The sequence below is a fragment of the Epinephelus fuscoguttatus genome, linkage group LG12 (assembly GCF_011397635.1).
Source record: "Epinephelus fuscoguttatus linkage group LG12, E.fuscoguttatus.final_Chr_v1".
Taxonomy (NCBI): domain Eukaryota; kingdom Metazoa; phylum Chordata; class Actinopteri; order Perciformes; family Serranidae; genus Epinephelus; species Epinephelus fuscoguttatus.
Genome location: NC_064763.1, coordinates 8341526 through 8363882, shown reverse-complemented (window position 1 = coordinate 8363882; position 22357 = coordinate 8341526). Strand labels below are relative to the sequence as shown.

The following is a 22357-nucleotide window of genomic DNA, read 5'->3' as shown; positions in this document are numbered from 1 at the left end:
CTTCACTCATCCTTTCTTTCAGCTGTTGAAGTTTTTCTCTCAGGGTTTCCATTGATTTCATTTTATCCAAGAGTTGATCCTCTCTTATTTTAAGATCAGACCTTTCTCCTTCCATTTTGTTCTTTTCATCCTCAAGCATTTGTCTGTCCATGTCAGCACTACTCTTCATCTGACTGACTATTTCTCTCTCTGCACTGATAGTATTCATGGCAGCTTCAACCTCTTCTTTCTTCTTGTTGACATCTTTTCTCAGAAGTTCCAGTTCCTCTGTTTCTGCCAGCACACTGTTCTTAACAGTTTCCAGTTCTTGTGTTTGTCTTTTGAGCTTGTTGTCCTTGAGTTCTTGTTCTTCTTGTTTTAAGATAATCATGTTCATGACATTCACAAGTTTGTCTCTTTCCGTCTGAAGCTGAAGGGTCAGATCTTTAATGTTGCTTTTCTCTTTATTTATCTCATCAAAATGACTGTCTGCATGTTCTTTCTTCTTTTGCAGCTCAGAATGTGTGATTTCCAATTTGCCTCTTTGCTCTTTCATATGTTGTATTGCTTGTTTTAATGTGTCACTTTGTTTCAGGATGTCAGATCTCATCAGCTCCAAGTCCAGTTTCTCTTTGTCCATCTTCTCACGCTCTCTGTCCAGATCCTCTCTGTCTTGCTTCAGCTCTGCCTTCAGTTCGACAAGATGTGTCGTCTCCAACAAAGCGTCATGTTTCAGTCGATTTTCAATCTCTTGTCTCTGAATGGCAAGTTCTGACAAGGTACTCCTCAACCCTTCTCTTTCTCTCTGTAATATCTCAGTGTAAGATGACATATTTTCTTTCTGTTTATCCAGAGCTTCGTGCTTTTGCTCCAAAACACTGACCAGTTTCAATACTTCTTCATTGTTTTGTTCCAGTCTGATGAGTTTGTGTTTCATGTTTTCACTCATCCTTTCTTTCAGCTGTTGAAGTTTTTCTCTCAGGGTTTCCATTGATTTCATTTTATCCAAGAGTTGATCCTCTCTTATTTTAAGATCAGACCTTTCTCCTTCCATTTTGTTCTTTTCATCCTCAAGCATTTGTCTTTCCATGTCCACACTTCTCTTCATCTGACTGACTATTTCTCTCTCTGCACTGATAGTATTCATGGCAGCTTCAACCTCTTCTTTCTTCTTGTTGACATCTTTTCTCAGAAGTTCCAGTTCCTCTGTTTCTGCCAGCACACTGTTCTTCACAGTTTCCAGTTCTTGTGTTTGTCTTTTGAGCTCGTTGTCCTTGAGTTCTTGATCTTCTTGTTTTAAGATAATCATGTTCATGACATTCTCAAATTTGTCTCTTTCAGTCTGAAGCTGAAGGGTCAGATCTTTGATGTTGCCTTTTTCTCTGTTCATCTCATCAAACTGACTGTCTGCATGTTCTTTCTTCTTTTGCAGCTCAGACTGGGTGATTTCCAATTTGTCTCTTTGCTCTTTTATATCTTGTATTGCTTGTTTTAATGTGTCACTTTGTTTCAGGATGTCAGACCTCATCAGCTCCAAGTCCAGTTTCTCTTTGTCCATCTTCTCACGCTCTCTGTCCAGATCCTCTCTGTCTTGCTTCAGCTCTGCCTTCAGTTCGACAAGATGTGTCGTCTCCAACAAAGCGTCTTGTTTCAGTCGATTTTCAATCTCTTGTCTCTGAATGGCAAGTTCTGACAAGGTACTCCTCAACCCTTCTCTTTCTCTCTGTAATATCTCAGTGTAAGATGACATATTTTCTTTCTGTTTATTCAGAGCTTCGTGCTTTTGCTCCAAAACACTGACCAGTTTCAATACTTCTTCATTGTTTTGTTCCAGTCTGATGAGTTTGTGTTTCATGTCTTCACTCATCCTTTCATTGAGCTGTTGAAGTTTTTCTCTCAGACTTTCCATTGATTTCATTTTATCCAAGAGTTCATCTTCTCTTATTTTCAGCGCAGACCTTTCTCCTTCCTTTTCAATCTCAAGCGGTGGTCTTTCCTGGTTAGCACTACTCTTCATCTGATTGACTATTTCTCTCTCTGCACTGATAGTGTTCATGGCAGCTTCAACCTCTTCTTTCTTCTTGTTGAGATCTTTTCTCAGAAGTTCCAGTTCATCTCTTTCTGCCAGCACACTGTTCTTAACAGTTTCCAGTTCTTGTGTTTGTCTTTTGAGTTCGTTGTCCTTGAGTTTTTGATCTTCTTGTTTTAAGATAATCATGTTCATGACATTCTCAAGTTTGTCTCTTTCCGTCTGAAGCTGAAGGGTCAGATCTTTGATGTTGCTTTTCTCTCTGTTCATCTCATCAAACTGACTGTCTGCATGTTCTTTCTTCTTTTGTAGCTCAGACTGTGTGATTTCCAATTTGTCTCTTTGCTCTTTCATATGTTTTATTGCTTGTTTTAATGTGTCACTTTGTTTCAGGATGTCAGACCTCATCAGCTCCAAGTCCAGTTTCTCTTTGTCCATCTTCTCACGCTCTCTGTCCAGATCCTCTCTGTCTTGCTTCAGCTCTGCTTTAAGTTCGACAAGATGTGTCGTCTCCAACAAAGCATCTTGTTTCAGTCGATTTTCAATCTCTTGTCTCTGAATGGCAAGTTCTGACAAGGTACTCCTCAACCCTTCTCTTTCTCTCTGTAATATCTCAGTGTAAGATGACATATTTTCTTTCTGTTTATCCAGAGCTTCATGCTTTTGCTCCAAAACACTGACCAGTTTCAATACTTCTTCATTGTTTTGTTCCAGTCTGATGAGTTTGTGTTTCATGTCTTCACTCATCCTTTCTTTCAGCTGTTGAAGTTTTTCTCTCAGGGTTTCCATTGATTTCATTTTATCCAAGAGTTGATCTTCTCTTATTTTAAGATCAGACCTTTCTCCTTCCATTTTGTTCTTTTCATCCTCAAGCATTTCTCTGTCCATGTCAACACTACTCTTCACTACTTGTTCTCTCTCTCCACTGATAGTGTTCATGGCAGCTTCAACCTTGTCTTTCTTCTTGTTGAGATCCTTTCTCAAAAGTTCCAGTTCTTCTTTTTCTGCTAGTACGATGTTCCTGCTGTTTAGCAATTCTTGCATTTGTTCCTCGATGTCAGCGTCTTTTAGATCTAGCTCTCTTTGTTTCAAAACAATAATTTTCATCATGTTCTGAACTTTGGTCTTGTCTGTCTGAACCTGAAGCACCATCTCTCTTATGTTGCTTTTTTCTTTATCTATCTCTTCAAGGAAGCTGCTGATGTGTTCTTTCTCACCTTTCAGCGGAGTCATTGTGATCTGAAGCTCATCTTTTCTCTTTTCTATTTCTTGTATGATTCGTTCTAACAGGTTCGTTTGCTTCTTTATGTTCTGCTTCTGTTCGGTAATAACGTCATGGACACTTTTCTGATCGTCTTTCCCTTTGATCATCTCAGCCTTAAGTTCTTCACCATCTTGCCTTTCCAAAATAGGCTTTGTCTTCATCTGATCTTCTGCTTCATATCTGCTTTGGAGCACGTCTGATAACATAGTTATAAGAGCTTCCTTTTCTCTTTTTAACTCTTGAGTGAAATCAGGCAGCTTGTTTTGGTCTGCTTCAAATTCTGTTTGTTTTTGCTCCAACATCATGCAAAGTTTTTGCAAATCTTCAGTGTGTTGTGCTAATCTGTCCATTTTGGTTTTTAGACCTTCTTGTGTTGTTTCAGTGAAATCTTTGAGTTTTGCTCTCAGAGTTTCCATGGATTTCAGTGTACTATTTAACTGATCGGCTTTCATGTTCAGCTCAGACAGTTCTTTCATCCTTTCCTCGTCATTTGAAAGCATTGCCCTCTCCCTGTAAAATGCAGTCTTCATTTTAGTGACTTGTTCTCTCTCTTCACCGATGGTGGTAAGGGCAGCTTCAACCTCTTCTTTCTTCTTGTTGAGATCCTTTTGCAAAAGTTCAAATTCTTCTTTTTCTGCCAATAAATTGTTTCTACTGGTTTCCAGTTCTTGTGTTTGTCTCTTAAGTTCATCATCCTTGAGTTCTTGTTCTTCTTGTTTTAAGATAATCATGTTCATGACATTCTCAAATTTGTCTCTTTCAGTCTGAAGCTGAAGGGTCAGATCTTTGATGTTGCCTTTCTCTCTGTTCATCTCATCAAACTGACTGTCTGCATGTTCTTTCTTCTTTTGTAGCTCAGACTGTGTAATTTCCAATTTGTCTCTTTGCTCTTTCATATCTTGTATTGCTTGTTTTAATGTGTCACTTTGTTTCAGGATGTCAGACCTCATCAGCTCCAAGTCCAGTTTCTCTTTCTTCTTCATCTCACGCTCTCCTTCTTGATCCTCTCTGTCTTGCTTCAGCTCTGCCTTCAGTTCGACAAGATGTGTTGTTTCCAACAAAGCGTCTTGTTTCAGTCGATTTTCAATCTCTTGTCTCTGAATGGCAAGTTCTGACAAGGTACTCCTCAACCCTTCTCTTTCTCTCTGTAATATCTCAGTGTAAGATGACATATTTTCTTTCTGTTTATCCAGAGCTTCATGCTTTTGCTCCAAAACACTGACCAGTTTCAATACTTCTTCATTGTTTTGTTCCAGTCTAATGAGTTTGTGTTTCATGTCTTCACTCATCCTTTCTTTCAGCTGTTGAAGTTTTTCTCTCAGGGTTTCCATTGATTTCATTTTATCCAAGAGTTGATCCTCTCTTATTTTAAGATCAGACCTTTCTCCTTCCATTTTGTTCTTTTCATCCTCAAGCATTTGTCTGTCCATGTCAGCACTACTCTTCATCTGATTGACTATTTCTCTCTCTGCACTGATAGTATTCATGGCAGCTTCAACCTCTTCTTTCTTCTTGTTGAGATCTTTTCTCAGAAGTTCCAGTTCCTCTGTTTCTGCCAGCACACTGTTCTTAACAGTTTCCAGTTCTTGTGTTTGTCTTTTGAGTTCGTTGTCCTTGAGTTCTTGATCTTCTTGTTTTAAGATAATCATGTTCATGACATTCTCAAGTTTGTCTCTTTCTGTCTGAAGCTGAAGGGTCAGATCTTTGATGTTGCTTTTCTCTCTGTTCATCTCATCAAACTGACTGTCTGCATGTTCTTTCTTCTTTTGTAGCTCAGACTGTGTGATTTCCAATTTGTCTCTTTGCTCTTTCATATCTTGTATTGCTTGTCTTAATGTGTCACTTTGTTTCAGGATGTCAGATCTCATCAGCTCCAAGTCCAGTTTCTCTTTGTCCATCTTCTCATGCTCTCTGTCCAGATCCGCTCTGTCTCGCTTCAGCTCTGCTTTAAGTTCGACAAGATGTGTCGTCTCCAACAAAGCATCTTGTTTCAGTCGATTTTCAATCTCTTGTCTCTGAATGGCAAGTTCTGACAAGGTACTCCTCAACCCTTCTCTTTCTCTCTGTAATATCTCAGTGTAAGATGACATATTTTCTTTCTGTTTATCCAGAGCTTCATGCTTTTGCTCCAAAACACTGACCAGTTTCAATACTTCTTCATTGTTTTGTTCCAGTCTGATGAGTTTGTGTTTCATGTCTTCACTCATCCTTTCTTTCAGCTGTTGAAGTTTTTCTCTCAGAGTTTTGATTGATTTCATTTTATCCAAGAGTTGATCCTCTCTTATTTTAAGATCAGACCTTTCTCCTTCCATTTTGTTCTTTTCATCCTCAAGCATTTCTCTGTCCATGTCAGCACTACTCTTCATCTGACTGACTATTTCTCTCTCTGCACTGATAGTGTTCATGGCAGCTTCAACCTCTTCTTTCTTCTTGTTGACATCTTTTCTCAGAAGTTCCAGTTCATCTCTTTCTGCCAGCACACTGTTCTTCACAGTTTCCAGTTCTTGTGTTTGTCTTTTGAGCTCGTTGTCCTTGAGTTCTTGTTCTTCTTGTTTTAAGATAATCATGTTCATGACATTCTCAAATTTGTCTCTTTCAGTCTGAAGCTGAAGGGTCAGATCTTTAATGTTGCTTTTCTCTCTATCTCATCAAACTGACTGTCTGCATGTTCTTTCTTCTTTTGTAGCTCAGACTGTGTGATTTCCAATTTGTCTCTTTGCTCTTTCATATGTTGTATTGCTTGTTTTAATGTGTCACTTTGTTTCAGGATGTCAGATCTCATCAGCTCCAAGTCCAGTTTCTCTTTGTCCATCTTCTCACGCTCTCTGTCCAGATCCTCTCTGTCTTGCTTCAGCTCTGCTTTAAGTTCGACAAGATGTGTTGTTTCCAACAAAGCGTCTTGTTTCAGTCGATTTTCAATCTCTTGTCTCTGAATGGCAAGTTCTGACAAGGTACTCCTCAACCCTTCTCTTTCTCTCTGTAATATCTCAGTGTAAGATGACATATTTTCTTTCTGTTTATTCAGAGCTTCGTGCTTTTGCTCCAAAACACTGACCAGTTTCAGTACTTCTTCATTGTTTTGTTCCAGTCTGATGAGTTTGTGTTTCATGTCTTCACTCATCCTTTCTTTCAGCTGTTGAAGTTTTTCTCTCAGGGTTTCCATTGATTTCATTTTATCCAAGAGTTGATCTTCTCTTATTTTAAGATCAGACCTTTCTCCTTCCATTTTGTTCTTTTCATCCTCAAGCATTTCTCTGTCCATGTCAACACTACTCTTCACTACTTGTTCTCTCTCTCACTGATAGTGTTCATGGCAGCTTCAACCTTGTCTTTCTTCTTGTTGAGATCCTTTCTCAAAAGTTCCAGTTCTTCTTTTTCTGCTAGTACGATGTTCCTGCTGTTTAGCAATTCTTGCATTTGTTCCTCGATGTCAGCGTCTTTTAGATCTAGCTCTCTTTGTTTCAAAACAATAATTTTCATCATGTTCTGAACTTTGGTCTTGTCTGTCTGAACCTGAAGCACCATCTCTCTTATGTTGCTTTTTTCTTTATCTATCTCTTCAAGGAAGCTGCTGATGTGTTCTTTCTCACCTTTCAGCGGAGTCATTGTGATCTGAAGCTCATCTTTTCTCTTTTCTATTTCTTGTATGATTCGTTCTAACAGGTTCGTTTGCTTCTTTATGTTCTGCTTCTGTTCGGTAATAACGTCATGGACACTTTTCTGATCGTCTTTCCCTTTGATCATCTCAGCCTCAAGTTCTTCTCCATCTTGCCTTTCCAAAATAGGCTTTGTCTTCATCTGATCTTCTGCTTCATATCTGCTTTGGAGCACGTCTGATAACATAGTTATAAGAGCTTCCTTTTCTCTTTTTAACTCTTGAATGAAATCAGGCAGCTTGTTTTGGTCTGCTTCAAATTCTGTTTGTTTTTGCTCCAACATCATGCAAAGTTTTTGCAAATCTTCAGTGTGTTGTGCTAATCTGTCCATTTTGGTTTTTAGACCTTCTTGTGTTGTTTCAGTGAAATCTTTGAGTTTTGCTCTCAGAGTTTCCATGGATTTCAGTGTACTATTTAACTGATCGGCTTTCATGTTCAGCTTAGACAGTTCTTTCATCCTTTCCTTGTCATTTGAAAGCATTGCCCTCTCCCTGTAAAATGCAGTCTTCATTTTAGTGACTTGTTCTCTCTCTTCACCGATGGTGGTAAGGGCAGCTTCAACCTCTTCTTTCTTCTTGTTGAGATTCTTCCTCAAAGTTTCCAGTTCCTCTCTTTCTGCCAGCACACTGTTCTTAAGAGTTTCCAGTTCTTGTGTTTGTCTCTTAAACTCGTTGTCCTTGAGTTCTTGTTCTTCTTGTTTTAAGATAATCATGTTCATGACATTCTCAAATTTGTCTCTTTCAGTCTGAAGCTGAAGGGTCAGATCTTTGATGTTGCTTTTCTCTTTATTTATCTCATCAAACTGACTGTCTGCATGTTCTTTCTTCTTTTGTAGCTCAGACTGTGTGATTTCCACTTTGTCTTTTTGCTCTTTCATATGTTGTATTGCTTGTTTTAATGTGTCACTTTGTTTCAGGATGTCAGACCTCATCAGCTCCAAGTCCAGTTTCTCTTTGTTCATCTTCTCACGCTCTCTGTCCAGATCCTCTCTGTCTTGCTTCAGCTCTGCCTTCAGTTTTTCAAGAACTTCATGTTCTTCAACAATGTTTAGCTGCCACTGCTCTTTCACATCGTGCTTTTCAATGACCACATTGGACCATCTTGTCTTACTTCGTTTTTGATCTTTTGTACCATCGCTCAACTCCTTTTCTCTTTGCATCTTCAGTTTCACGATCTCCAGTTCATCCCTCTCTCTGATGATCCTCTCCAGTCGCTTGTCAAGCTCTTTCTTCCTCTTCTGTGTCTCCCTCTTGAGGGCATCTTTTTCTCCTTTGATCTCAGTCCATATGTTTTTAGCATCCTGCTGTTTTTTAATGCCTTTTCGGATCATCTTATGATTTTCTCTTATTTTGATCTCCAACTCGGACTTCAACACTTCCATTTCTCTTCTTTCTTTTTTAACTTCTTCTAATCTGATTTCAATCCCCTGTTCTTTTGTCTGGATATCATCCCACATGTGGACCATTTCATCCATCTCTGCTTTTGCTTGTATTGTCATTTTGTCAAAGGTCATCTTTATCTGATATTTTATTTGACTCATGTTGTCTCTCACAGTCCTACTCTCAGCTTTTAATGCTTTGAGTCCTTCTTTTTGTTTCCCTAAACGAACATTTACATTTTCAAGGATTCCCATTTCCCTCTTAATTATTTCCAAATTTACATGAATCTTTTGTCTCAAATTCTGAAGGTCAAAACTGAAATCTGTGGCTTTTGAGCTTTGATGCATCTTTTCAGCTTCCTTGCTGATGGTTCTGACTGCTTGTGTTTCCAGACGTTGTTTTTCATTTTTCCTGTGTACTTGGATAAAAGTAGTCTGGTCTTTATTTCTCTGCTTCTCTTCAGCCAGCTCCTCCTCCTGCTGTTGCAGTTTTATCTCCAACATTTCTGACTCTCCCCTCTCTGTCACAATTTCTTCAGGTCTTTGGTCTACTTCTCTTGTGCTCTTTTTGGTCTCTTTCCTTAATTTCTCCTTTTCTCTTTGTATGTTATTCCACTTTCTTTCACTCTCAATTTTTCGCATGTTTTTTCTAAATATTTTTTCACTTTCCTTTTTCTTTATTTCTAGCTCTGACTTCAGCAGCTCCATTTCTCTTATTTCTCTTTTGGTTGCTTGCACTTTGTCATCAAGCTCATGTTTTTGTCTTTCCATACTCTCCCTTAAGTGTTTCATCTGATGCATTTCTGCCTCAGCTTGTTGTTTTTCCATTCTCACATTCTCACTCTCTACTTGAATCTGTTGTTTCAGCATCTCAATCTCTTGTCTCTCTGTCTTTTGTTTCACTTGGTCACTTACGGCTTTTTTCAGCTGTTTAATTTCACTCTTTCTCTGAGCCAAATTATCCATTGTCAGTTTTCTATCCCTTTCCAGTTTCTCCTTTTCTGATCTGAGTCTGGAGATTTCATTTTCCATTTCTTCCAATTCTTTACCCATTCTTCTCTGGATTTTGTCCCTTTCCACATCTGTTTCAGCTCTGTCATGTTTCTTTATGTCTCCCTTTACACTCTCAAGACTTTCTAAGGCAGATTCTCTGTCTTTTTTCTGCTTGATTTCAGTCTTGATTTTTTCAATTTCAGCTCTTTTCTGGGATATTAAAGGACAGCTGTTCTCCAGTTCTTGTTTTGTGGCCTCAATCTTATTGCTCAGGTCTTCCAACTGTCTCAGTTTGACTTCGGTTTCTTTTATAATAATCTCTACGTCTTCACTTTTCTGTCTTGTCTTCTCAGCAATTTTCTCCATGGTGCTTTTAACTTTGCCCATTTTCTCCAACTTCTGCTCAGTCACTTCAATTTGTCTCTGCATTTTTATTTTTAAAATATCAAATTCATCTCTCTCTCTCAAGGTTCTCTCTAACCTCTGATCCAGCTGTCTGTTCTGTTTTTTTGCTGCAGTTTTCATTGATTTCATGTTGCTCATTTCTTCATTCAGATGCATTTGCTTTTGCCTCATTGTAATTTGTACCAGTTTTAAAAGCTCTTGGAATTGTTTCATGTCTTGGAGCAATCCTTCGTGTTCACTGCCTTCATCCTTATGCTCTTTGTCTATATTACTTTCTTCAGCTTGATATTCAAGTTCTAGTTTTACTAGTTTCATGATTTCTCGTGTTCTATGAATCTCTGCCCTAAGTTGTTGTACATCAGCACTTCTTGTGTCCTTTTTATCAGAACGTCCATCTGTCTCTTCAGTATGTGTCCGCATATTTTCTCTTGACTCCTGATTTTGTTTTTGCTTCTGAACATCATCAATAACTTCTTGTTTCACCCAATTGCCACTCTCCTGTTTTCGCACTCTCACTTCATATTTAACTATTTCATGTTTGAAAACATCTGTGCTTTCTCTGACTGCAATTTGTAACCCATTTTCATAATCTGGTTTTTGGCTCTGCAGCTCATTTATTTCCATAATGAGCTTTTTAATCTCTTGATTGTTTCCCTCCATGTTCCCCATAGCAATGCTTATTTGCTCCCTCATTTGCTCCTCTCTGTCTTTGAGTTTGGACATCTGCTTTTGCACTTCTTCCATTTCTCTTACATTTATCAGTAATTCTGTTTGATCATCATCCATTAATGTTTCTTCATGAATTTCTGTCTGCGTCTGTAAGAAAACATTCTGCTCTTTCTTCACGTCCACGGCAAAAAAATTGAGCTCTTGTGTTTGTTTGTACTCTGACTCAGTACTCTCCTGTTCTTTTATTTCTTCTCTTTGATGCTGGTCTTCTGGTGTTAAAGATTGCTGCAAAGACATGGTCTCTTTTGTAATTTCCTCTCCTTCTCCTTCTTTGTTTATTGGAATTTTAAATGTTTGATCTTTGATAGGATCATCTGTTTCTTTCTGTGGTTCCTGAAGTTTAGATGTTTTCCTTGGAAAAGTCTTTTTGATTGGAGAGTCTGTCAGTGTCCATTTGCTGAGCTGAGCTTTCATGGAAGTCATCTTATCCTTCACAAAAAAGAAAGCATTGTCATGGTTTTTCTTATTGCTTCTCATGCGACCATGCTAGGTCAACAATCCAAAGAACTTTTAGTTTAATTAATTAATATTATCATTAGTTATATTGATTGAGTACTTCCCCCAGTAAAACAACTATGGGTGTAAAAGAGACACTCACGCTGTCAAACTCACACTGACAGGAAGCAGTGTCAGATTAAGTGTAAGTGTTCAAATATTTGACTAAAGCAAAAATAATACCAAACTGTTAAATTCTCTACAAGTAAAGGTTTGCATAAAAAAATGTTACCGAAGTAAAAGTATGTGCTATTATAAATGTGATTTGAATGTCTATTGTCTATTTTTTTTTTTTTTTTTTTTTTACAGATGCTTATTCTGTATTGGTTCAAAAAGAAATGAATGCATAAAGTAATTTAATAATTCATTAATCATCATCTTTAAAGTGCTAATATAACAAAAAACAAAGACCAGCTAGTCTGGGATGGATGGATGGATGGATGGCTACTGTAGTTATTTTCTTGATTACATATTATTTTGTTGTACCAACAAATTATTTTCTAGTATTATATTTACAAAGAACAAGTAAAAGGTCAAAAAAGATTTAATGTAAGATTTGAATGGGTTCAGTTCAGATGCAAAATGTAATTAAATGGAACAGTACCTAGAGCTACTTCCAAACCAAGCCCTCATCGGGTGGGGAAATAATAATTTATGGTTTGGAAAAACTTGAGATATATTAATGTTACATAAGTCAAAGGATAAGTCTGGTGATATTCCATAATTTTAGTACTCTAAAAAAATCCAATGTGCAGACCCTGATCAACAACAAATCAATCCTACAAGTACTCTGTGTATCCAAAGCCTGGTATATCTTCATTGTCTGAGCCATAGACCTCCACTGTTGACATGTATCTTCATTACCTAGAACACACACACTTACAAATCCAGCCTTATTTCAAAACCATGCAGTATATGAGAGTTGAATTTCACACCACTGTCTTAGATCAAGTCAGCTAAGCTCACGTTGGCTTTTATGTTACTCAAAAAATGTGTTTTACATATTGTTACTTCATTTGTATGTTCCAAGCTTTACTGTGCAGAATGATGTATGTGCAGGAGGAATCTTTAAGAAGTTTAGACAAAACATGGTCAGGATAGAATATCAGTCGCCTACAAAAAAAAAGGATATGAAGACTGTATCAATAATCTAGGCAGTGCAATCCATGGATTTACCACAGCAGTGTGATATTTAGTGATGATGACTTCTGTTCTCCTCAACCTGGACTCACAGAAATACAGGAAATGGCAAAGACCTTTTAACTTTTTGGTGGCACATACTGCGTGGAAATTACATGGCAGCACCCTGAAAACACCACTAGTGGAAAGTCAACCATTGTTGTCCACCATTGTTATGGTGGACACACAAATTCCCTAGGTTCAACGACATCACACAGTGGTCATTGTTTAATGTTACGACCCCATAGGTAGCATAAATGGTGAGAAAGATCGTAGGGGAGGAGGCTGGTGGATGGGTCAAAGAAACACAAGACTTTCACTTGGAAAAGCGCTGTTAATGTTTTGTGTGAAACATCGACAAAGTCAATGTTGACTTCTTTTAACTGAACATACTTTCACAATTCATAATGTTAGATGTAGGGCCGGGCAATAAGGCTTTAAAAAAATAATGTGATATTTTTAGGCTACATCGTGATACACATCAAAAAAAGTACTGTTATAGTAAAGCCCTGGGATAGTCTGGCAACCTGACCAGGGTGTACCCCGCCTCTCACCCACTGTCAGCTGGGATAGGCTCCCCTCCCCCCTTGCAACCCCTAACAGGATATATAAATGAATCGAAGACTAGGGCTAGAAGCATTGATGTTTTTTTCTGTGGCCTTGAAGCTTCCAGTCAGCAGTTGTTGTGAGCAGTTAGCAGAACGTTAAACTATTACTGTGGCGCCTATAAATGTGAAGATGTTTACAGCTGGTAACAAACCAACAGCTCTCCAGCTGATACATCAAAAGTACGGGCAAATCGCACTGGTGCTCTGTGGTCACAAAATGCAATTGCGAGTCATGGTTGGAGCCCCGCGTGTACAGAAACACACACTTAATCTGTTCACACACTATTGTTAAACTCATTAAGTTAAACTGTTACAGCGGCGCCATTAAACATGGATGATTTATTCACTGGAAACAACAAACAGCTCTCCAGTTCATATATTAAAATATGTGCAAGTCACACTGGTGCTCCATGGTCACAAAATAGTAGCTGTCTGGAGCTGTGATCTGGAGCTGATCTAAATGGGAGGAGTGTGTGTGAGGTATCATGTTTGTGAGTCTTTATGTATGTGTGCCTGCGAGAGGAATACAGGCATTGGAGAGAGAAAGCGAACTGAAACACCAAAGCGAGTGTCATACCAGTGGTTTTAAAAAATGACAATTTATAGTAGATGCTTATGTTATTGTCATTTAATATATCATGTGGAATAAGCCACAATACTTCAGGTATATATAGCTCACCCCTAGTTACATGTGCTTACGGTATTTTAACTGAAAATATGATATTTTTTTAAACCTAACCAAGTAGTTTTGGTGCCTAAATCCAAACGTGCTGCCACCATGTAATTTTAACACAATATCTGCCCCCACCACATATTGTGTAGGAGGCCATGGTCATTTTCATCTGTGAGACCACGTTGATTGTTCTGCTGATTCAAACCAAAATGAGTGATTTATGACAGTGTAAGAATGTGATCAGGCAAGAATGACGAGGTGGAGGTTAAAGACTGTGCAAAAATTCTCTGTCAAAGCTTTTTTTGTTCTATTTTATATTCTACCTTCCTTTTAATTCTGTTCTTTAAAGTATAAAACTCATCATCAGTGATAAAACCTGGACTCTGGAATTGGCACAGCTAAAAAGAAAGCAAGCCATGTGCATTATATTTAAACAACTGCTTTCTGCTATGACATGCTAAAATTAGAAACTGCTTATTACTGGTCCAGGATTAAAAAGTAAAAAAGAGAAAAGATTTACTTACCATGTAGTTTTTGACCTCTTCCTTGTTCTGATCCATCGACCTTTGTGCTTTGACTATCTCCTCCCTGGTGTTGTTCATCTCTGCAGCAGCTGTTTCTATGCAAGCTTTTATTTCCCCAAAAGTCAGAATTGTAGTTATTGTATCTTCCAGTTTTTGTTCAACCTCCTTCCTGTGTTGCTGTATCTTTACCTTCATGATTTCTAACTCATCCCTCTCATTCATGGTCTTCTCCAGCTGTTGGTCAAGCTCTCGTCTCTTTTTTTTTACTTGAAAATTCATCCATTGGATTTCGCTCTTTTCCTGTGTACAGTCCCTCCTGCTTTGCTCTGTATCTTCTCTCACCCTGTGCAGCATCTTTCTGATCTCTTCTATGTCGAGGATAACTCTCTTCATGCCAGTGTTCACTTCATTCTTTGAGCTTGTGTCCATGTTGTCTTCCTCAAACTGATTTTCAGATCTGTTCTCCACATTCAACTCCATCCCCTGCCCCTCAGTCTTATCTTGTTTTTTCTCTGTGTCTTTTTTAGCGTGTCCACACTCCTCCTCCATCTTGCTGATCTCTCCCCTTTTTCTCTTGCTCATTCTAATCATTTTTGCTAGGTCCTTTTTCTTTATTTCAATCTCAGAGCTCATCACTTCCATCTCTCTTATCTCTTTCTTTGTCTTTTGTAACTTGTCATCCAGCTCCTGTTTTTGCTTTTCGATATTTTCCCTCACACACTTCATTGCATTCATTTCAGCTTTAGCTAACTGCCTGTCTCTTTCTATGTTTTCTTTCTCTATTTGTATTTCAGCCTTGGTTTTTTGTATTTCATCTCTTTCAGATTGGATTTGTGCCAACTTGTTCTCTATGTCTTGTTTTTGCCTCTGCAGATCAGCCTTTATCTCTGGTTCCCACTGTGTTGTCTTCATGCTTTCATGCTTGTCTTGTCTTTGCTTTTTGGAGTCAGATGTAACATCTTCAATTCGACCACTCTCTGTCTTTAGCTCCTCTCCCACAGTTACTTCTACTTGTTCACTATCTTCCAGCACATCCCAAAGTTTCTCCATCTCTTCCTGGATTCTGCAGAGTTTTATCTTCACAGTGTCAAATGTGTCTGCGTCTTCTTCCTGTCTTTCTCTGCTTTCCATCTGTGGGACTGCAGCTTTCTGCATTTCAACAGCTCTTTGAGTTTTTGTTTGCTTCATTGTGTTGGTACTTACATTCAGAATAAGTTTGAAGTGCTCAATTTGATCTTTATGTTGGGAAATATCCTTTTTATTTCTCTTTAACTCTTGCTTGAGGTCTGCTATGTTTTTCTCCATTTGTTCTTTTTCATGCTTTGCTTCAAGCATCATTTTCTTACTTTTATTAATGAGACTCTGCAGACTGTCAGCTATCAGCCTCTCTGTTATCTCCTGCTCTCTCTTTATCTGCTCCATGGGTTTTTGGGGTTCCTTGCTTTCTTGTGATTTTGTCTTATCATGCTTGACCATTTCTAACTTGTGTCTCTCATTCATGAGCTCCTTGCGTCTTTTTTCCAGAGCTTCCCTCTCTTGGTATATTTCAGTCAGCATTTTTAGAAGTTGTCTTTTTTCTAGAGTGGCTTCATTTTTATTCTCCTCGAGTTTCTCAATAACATTTTCTATCTGTAATCTCAGTCCTTTTATCAGTAAGTCCTGCTCATGTTTTTCAGCTGTCAGCCTGGCAATGTCCTCCTGTTGCTGCTCTGTATTTGTCTTTAGGTAGTCAATTTCCTTTCTCCCTCTTTGTGTCTCTTCCAAAAGTTGTTCAATCTCCCCCATTACCTGACATGTCAATTCTCTTTGTCTTTTAATAGTATCCCTTTTGGTTTTTATGTAGACGTTTGTGTGTTCGTCTTCTAATTGCTTGCTGTTTTCCATTGTCCACTTCTGTTCTGTTTGGGTCGTCCTGCTGTTCTGTTGTCTTAGCTCTGTTGATCAAGAAAATGGACAGGATATCACTTGTCATTTCAAACTGTACCCTATATTGTGTTAAATTCTTTTGACTACAGATGAGAGGGTGGAACGGTAGTGCAGGGCCACTTGAAAAACACATTTCAAGCATGTTTATCTTTGTTAGTGACACCAAAAGGAAGAGAAGTATAGCAAGAACAGACATTTTTCACAAGGCATTGACAGAATTAAACATATAGAAAAGCAAGTACAACAACATTTAATTTATTTATTTATTAGTAAGACACACTCCTTCACACTGGCCAGGTGACAGTGCTTCACTGATTTTTCAGCATACAGTCAGAGGAGTTTTCCTTTCTTTTTCCTTTCTCTTCTTTCAGTCTCTCTCTATCCCCACTCACTGCAACCTCCGCTCTCTTCTCTTTGCTGAACTCTGTCTCTCATCTCATTGAAATGTTATTTAGAGTATATACCTACTATAAATTGTATCAATCACAAACTGTACATAAAGATGGACAACATGACAGCTCCCCAAAAGTGAAGTCAAAACATCTCTATCACCCTCTGGTGGCTGGCTGCAGTATAGGTCATAAAGTCTGCCACCTCTGTGTTAGCAGATGAACGTGGGCCAAATTAAAGATGAAAATGTCAAAAAAGACAGTTTCTGCCACTTTAGGTAGTTGTTATCACACTGATAAGTTTGTATTTTTCTCATAAATTTGGGTATAACTAGCTAGTCCTACAACCAGGGAAATGAGCCAGCACTTTTGCTCTCCCAGTTCCCTCCTGTTAAAATCAATGTTTTTTTTTAATGGGTTATTGTTTAGATTCCTAAAATAACGTCTGCCGCTATCACAAGCTAAAGAGATTTTCACCTTTTGTTCTACGACATAAAATTCGTTAGTAAATATCCCACACATGAATTTATTTACTTTTATGCGTTGGTTGTAAACAGCTGGCTAAATGAGACTGCAGAACATCATCACACCGAACATGGCTTTACAGCCTCACTGTGGTGGCAACATTAAGTCTTTTCAACCATGTTGTAGTTCGTTTTTAACCTACCATTAGCTTTTTACTTGCAATCGCATTTACATCTTAAAAATCATAAAAGTGGTGTTCATTTGTCAGGATTATCTTGCTGAAGAAAACATGTATAACATGTTTATAAACATACATTGATATCCATAATATGCTACTGGTTTTGATTACTTTTTGATAATGATTAGCAACATGTGATAGTTACAAGAAACAGGGTGGCAGAGGCAAGTTGCAACATTATTTCTTCATTTAATGCTGCAATGATTTCCCCAACAGCATTACAGTGCAACTGTTGCATAAAAGCAGCACCAAATCTGGAGTGGTGGCGACTGCAATGGTCTACCCACTGAACATATTAGAGTAGGCTAACCACACAACCATGAATTGTACAAGTACAATTTATATACAAAAAAGCACAGGTCAGCAATCTGTAGGAGCAATGTTAGCTAGTAGGCTAGCATTATAGTAAGACAGCAGGACTTGGTCTTGAACAATGTAATCATTTAATCATCATTCAAATAAAAGAGTAGCCAACATAAACTGTTCAGTGGGTCTGTGAACATAACTGTGTTCACAGACCTGCAACTGTTCATCTTTGGAAAAATGTCTTTGGGACAGGAGTCCAGCACCTCCATTAGTGAGGGAAAACAATGTCTTAGGCCTACTTCTCTTTTTATCTGCTGTACAAGTCAGTTCAGGGCCTTCAACTGAAAGTCCATAATGTGCACTTGGTGACTGCAGTTCCGCTTGTCAACATCAGCGGTGTCACAATAATGACTTAATATCACAGCCTGTGACAGGCTGTCAATCAAAAGTTGGTGAAATGTGAAGCCAGGGCAGGGCCCCTGTCAGTGAATCAGCCCTGGGCAACTTGGCAAGGAGTTTAAATGAGCTGGCACAGCAGCCCGGCCTGGCCCACCCCCAAGGGTGCAACATGGCATAGATGGGTGATCCTATAATATATCCATGGGTGGGACAGATGACAAGGGAAATCTATAGTATAGAGATTTTGTTTTTAAATTTGTAGCTAACTCCTACATTTGTCATGATTATGCTGGGTGTGCCAGTTTGAGATGTAGGTGCCACATCTGGACACACCCATGGCTATGTGGGTGCTGTAGCTTAAAGGTTCAGTAGGTAATGTTTATAAACATTACTTTTTATCATATCTGCTGAAACTGTCACTACACATTGACAGCGCTGTTGTTGGTAGAGCAGATGTGGTGGATCTTTGCAAATGCCATGAGGAGCACTGATTAGATTGTCTCATGTACTACTGTCAGGATATAGTGACACATTCAACAAATATGACAAAAAAATTTTGGAGGAAAATTGCATTGATCACCCTCACACACTTTCCAACCTTCCCTTGACTACTTCTTGTTTTTGTTTCTTTACTTTTTTTTGGTCATGTTGGTTTAAAAACTGACTGCAGCTGTTTTGAGTCAGGAGCATCTTTTTTATCCACTGTCACAATTGTGTCATTTGTTATAGCACATTGAATTCCTCAACAGTATGCTGGTGTTTAAAACATGTATTACTATGCCATTTTACAGGTTTGTCTTACCTAAATCAGCTATTAGCTCGGGTTCCTCCTGCGAAAGTATCTGGTAGAAGCAAACTTTGGATTGTGATGTTCCATTTTCCACGACATGAAACAGCTCCCTGATTTGTTCCTGTGGTGTCAAAGTTTGATTGATGGTCGTCGGCTGCTGTGAGATCCAGGCTTGTATGATGGCTCCGGGTGATCTCACCCCAGCAATGATCTGCTCCCTGAACTCCTCCAGGAAGGCCCCCACTACAAATGAATTAGACTCTTAGTTCTCTACCCATTAGATATTTTAACAAGCAGAAATGTGTGCAGTGACTGGCAGTAATTTGACATTGGTGGTACTTTACTGTGCTGTCAAATGTTCTTTGAGTTTTCAAGGTAGGTTTTCATTTAATCATACATCCAGAATACTAAAACTAATCTTTTAAACATGCAACAGTCACAACATGTTTTGCAGAACAACAAACTTGCAATAGATTTCAACACAGTGGCAGTTTGGGGTAAATTTGACAGCAAGTTCAACCTGGAATGACATTCATGGTTGTAATACATAAATACTATGTTTACAGGATATCTTAGACATTTTTCAATCCGGACCCTATTTCCCCATGAAAAATGGTCAAAGAGACTGATATGGACAACAATTTTTGAAATTTGTCTGGTACTGAGAGAGCCGATAGTTGCCAGCAGGCAGGGAACAAGCTGTAATGGAAGCTGGATGGAGCTGCCTTTTTTCTCTCCCTCCTCATCCTCTCTTCCTGTACAGTACATACAGTATCAAATTCAAAGGCCTGAGCCACATTATTGAAATCAGGTAAATAATCATCCATGATATTGAAAATCTTCTAGACAATACTGAACTACATTTTCTGTAAACTACTCTGGTTATTATACTCGTGATATTTCAGAACGAGACTCCTGCTTATAAAGGCAATAACAAACAGACTGGATCAAGTGAAAGGTAAAGAGATACTTGAGACACTTATATTAACAATCTGAGCCCGTCTGCATCAAAAATAGCCTCTTTTAATGGCATACAGTGACAGTGCTCAATTGCCCCATGTGCTTCAATTGCAGCTCGCTCCGCGGCTGCTGCCCACTCCCTCAATACTGGAACAATTTCAGAAATTGTTGTTCACATCAGTCCCTTTGATCAGTTTACACAGGGGAATAGGATCCAGTTTGAAAAATGCTGAAGTTATCCTTTAACGCTGAGAACCACATAATCACTTTGAGGAATGAAATAAACTCACCATGGTCTCCTGGTTGATTTGTTTCCATATTACAAATTCAGAACTGTTGTTTTCCATTAGATCACAGGCTTGAGCAGGAATGATATAAAATTAGAATTCAGTTAATTATAGAAAACCAAACACACATAGTGTATTGAACCATTGCCAATTTATATTATTATTTATATCATTATTTTTTCCTTACCTCATCTTCTTTTTTTTTATCTGGAATCGCTTACAAAAAATACAAAATAAATCACGTTAGGCTCAGAGTCCTAAAACACAAGGAACATTTTATCAAGTCATTTGCATGTCTGCTTCGGTGGTAAACCCTGTGGAGCTCTGCGGGAATGAACCAGGCTTGCACTATTATCTTCAAAACACTTTATATCTCCACCCCCCCACACACGTTTGCTGGTCATGGGTTGTCAGATAAATGTGACGCCCAGTAAGTGTGAGGGTATGATTGGATAGTAGGTGATGTTTGGGAGGTGAAACCTCTTACTCTGTGAGTCTGGTCTCAGCTGATAAGGGTGGAGTCCATGTTTGGCTTGGTGGGATTCCCTCGGCACTCCTGATGAGCAATGAGTAATCACGAGAACCGAAGGTGACTCCCCTACTTGTTTTTACACACAGAAAGGGTGTGCTGTGTTTGGATACTTTCCAGTAGCATTAGTTCTTGAATATAGCACATGTAAATATGGTTGAAAATTACATTACTGAATCATATCCCATCAAATACTTGGCTAATATTATTATGCAGTCTTGGTTTTCATTCCTGCATCAGGATTAACAAAACAAGTAACTACATGTACTCAATGAGAAGAGCAGGGTCTGGGGAAATGTGGGATGTGAAAAATTGGGCTGAATCTTACTTTTCTAGGGTCTGTGTGGAAATAAGTGTAAAGGGCAAACCTTCAAAAACATGATAAACATTTGCAGGTACTCCCTTTCTGTGCACACAGTTAACCCCTAAGCTAAATACAAACATGACATAAGGTTAAAATATATCAGGTTTAAAGTCATCAGTCCTTTCTTTTAGTGTTTTGTAGGTGTAACGATTACATACATTTTTGGTTGTCAGTCCGGCCTACTGGATGATTTTGCAGACCTAAAAGTCCTATTGCTGCACTTTTGTGCCAGGTTTCATGGGCAAGTTAAACAGTGAGTAGCCTCCGTCATGTAAACTGCTGCTGCAGAGGCTATTCCACTCTGACTATTCCACTCTGACCAGACCTCTCTTGAAACAATATTGGTGGAACCATTTTGCTAAGGCACAACCAAAACTTTACATTTGTAAATGGTTTGGGAGGCAGGGGATAACTTCACATGCTTCCTCAATATCTTCCACTTCAGTTTGGTGTGGTGATGACCGCATTACTACACAGGAGTGGACATGTATGGAATAATGCACATGTAATATCATTGAGTAGCAGACTGAATAAATGTGGAAAACTGAGACATATTGTTGAACTTGTATGTATTCATCTTCAGACACCTGCACGCTGTTCATCATCTGTATTATAATTGGATGTTTTCAGAATGCGCTTGTTTTTCTTTACAGTAAATCAAAGGGAAAATTTGGAGATGTTGTTATTTATGGGCTACTTTGCAATGGTTTTTACTGGTCTGGCCCACTTGAGGTCAGATTAAACTAAAATGAGTTTGACACCCCTGATTTAGAAAATGAAATTATCTTTTGAACAATATATTAAAATGCCAGTGAATACAGCCACCGTCTCTCTACAAATGTGCCACCTATGTGAAAAACTTTAAACAGTGCAGTGTATAAGGACAATGCAATCACATTTTCCCCATAAATGTACTGCATTAACTCTGTAACATCAAGTTGTCTTTTCCATTTGAGTACAGCGCCCTCTGCTGGAAAAGATAAAAAGTACCATCAAATGTGATTCGATGCACACACATTTGATGTGAAATGTTGCATGTGAAGGTGGTTTTATTTTGTCACTAACAAAAAGGCAGAGTGATTTGGATCCCTGTCCCTGTGTGCATTCCCCACCTTATGACACTGCTTTCGCTCCCACATTTCAATGACATACGAGTCAGGTGCATCTGATAAGTTGCTGTCATGTAAGACCGTGAGTAACCTGATATCTGAGTTGTCCAGGGTATTCTATAAGCTTCTGTTCAATGCATGCTGGGATGAGCCTTGGCAACCGCCACCCTCACACTGAACAGAATGAAGGAGCAAATAAAATGTATAAATAAGTTGTGTAATGTTCATCCTGATATATTTATCTCAGAGTGAATTAAAGCTGTCATGCGGATTGCATATTAAAATTTGAGTTTCAGTTTAATTTATCTCTCCATGACTCAAACTATAAAAGCACATCATATACAAGATATGACTGACAGACATGACAAACTATTGCAGACAGTGCAAAGTTACATACAAGCAGCATGTGACCAATTATGTAATGATCAACAAACTTTCTGCCAACTTACTGCTGACATTTATGAGGTCAAAGTAGAGATAGAATAATCCTGCATCTTTTTTAAGCAGCATTCAGACAAACCCCACAGTGCACACAGCAAGGCGTTATGACATTCACTAAACTTCACACCTTTCTCCAGATTTTATGCAGGCCACCTGCACAACCTTTTCTGCAGCATTCTTCTCTTAAATGTCAAAATTACCATATCAACACATCACTGAATAAGTCAGTGCAGGCAAGTTGA

At 38.5% G+C, this 22357-nt stretch overlaps 1 protein-coding gene across 1 annotated transcript in view; it reads right to left on the bottom strand.

Moving 5' to 3' along the window:
• The window catches only part of LOC125898993 (A-kinase anchor protein 9-like), a 36171-nt gene extending 16176 nt beyond the window's left edge, over nt 1–19995 (bottom strand). Inside the window, exons 1-6 of the mRNA XM_049593109.1 lie at nt 19860–19995; nt 19676–19743; nt 18438–18668; nt 13913–15846; nt 7855–10862; nt 1020–5135 (exon numbers count right to left, since the gene is read on the bottom strand). Coding sequence (XP_049449066.1) covers nt 1020–5135; nt 7855–10862; nt 13913–15846; nt 18438–18668; nt 19676–19703 — 9317 coding nt within the window. The 5' untranslated portion in view covers nt 19704–19743; nt 19860–19995. The remainder of the gene's footprint in view (nt 1–1019; nt 5136–7854; nt 10863–13912; nt 15847–18437; nt 18669–19675; nt 19744–19859) is intronic.
• Nucleotides 19996–22357: the final 2362 nt, after the last annotated feature.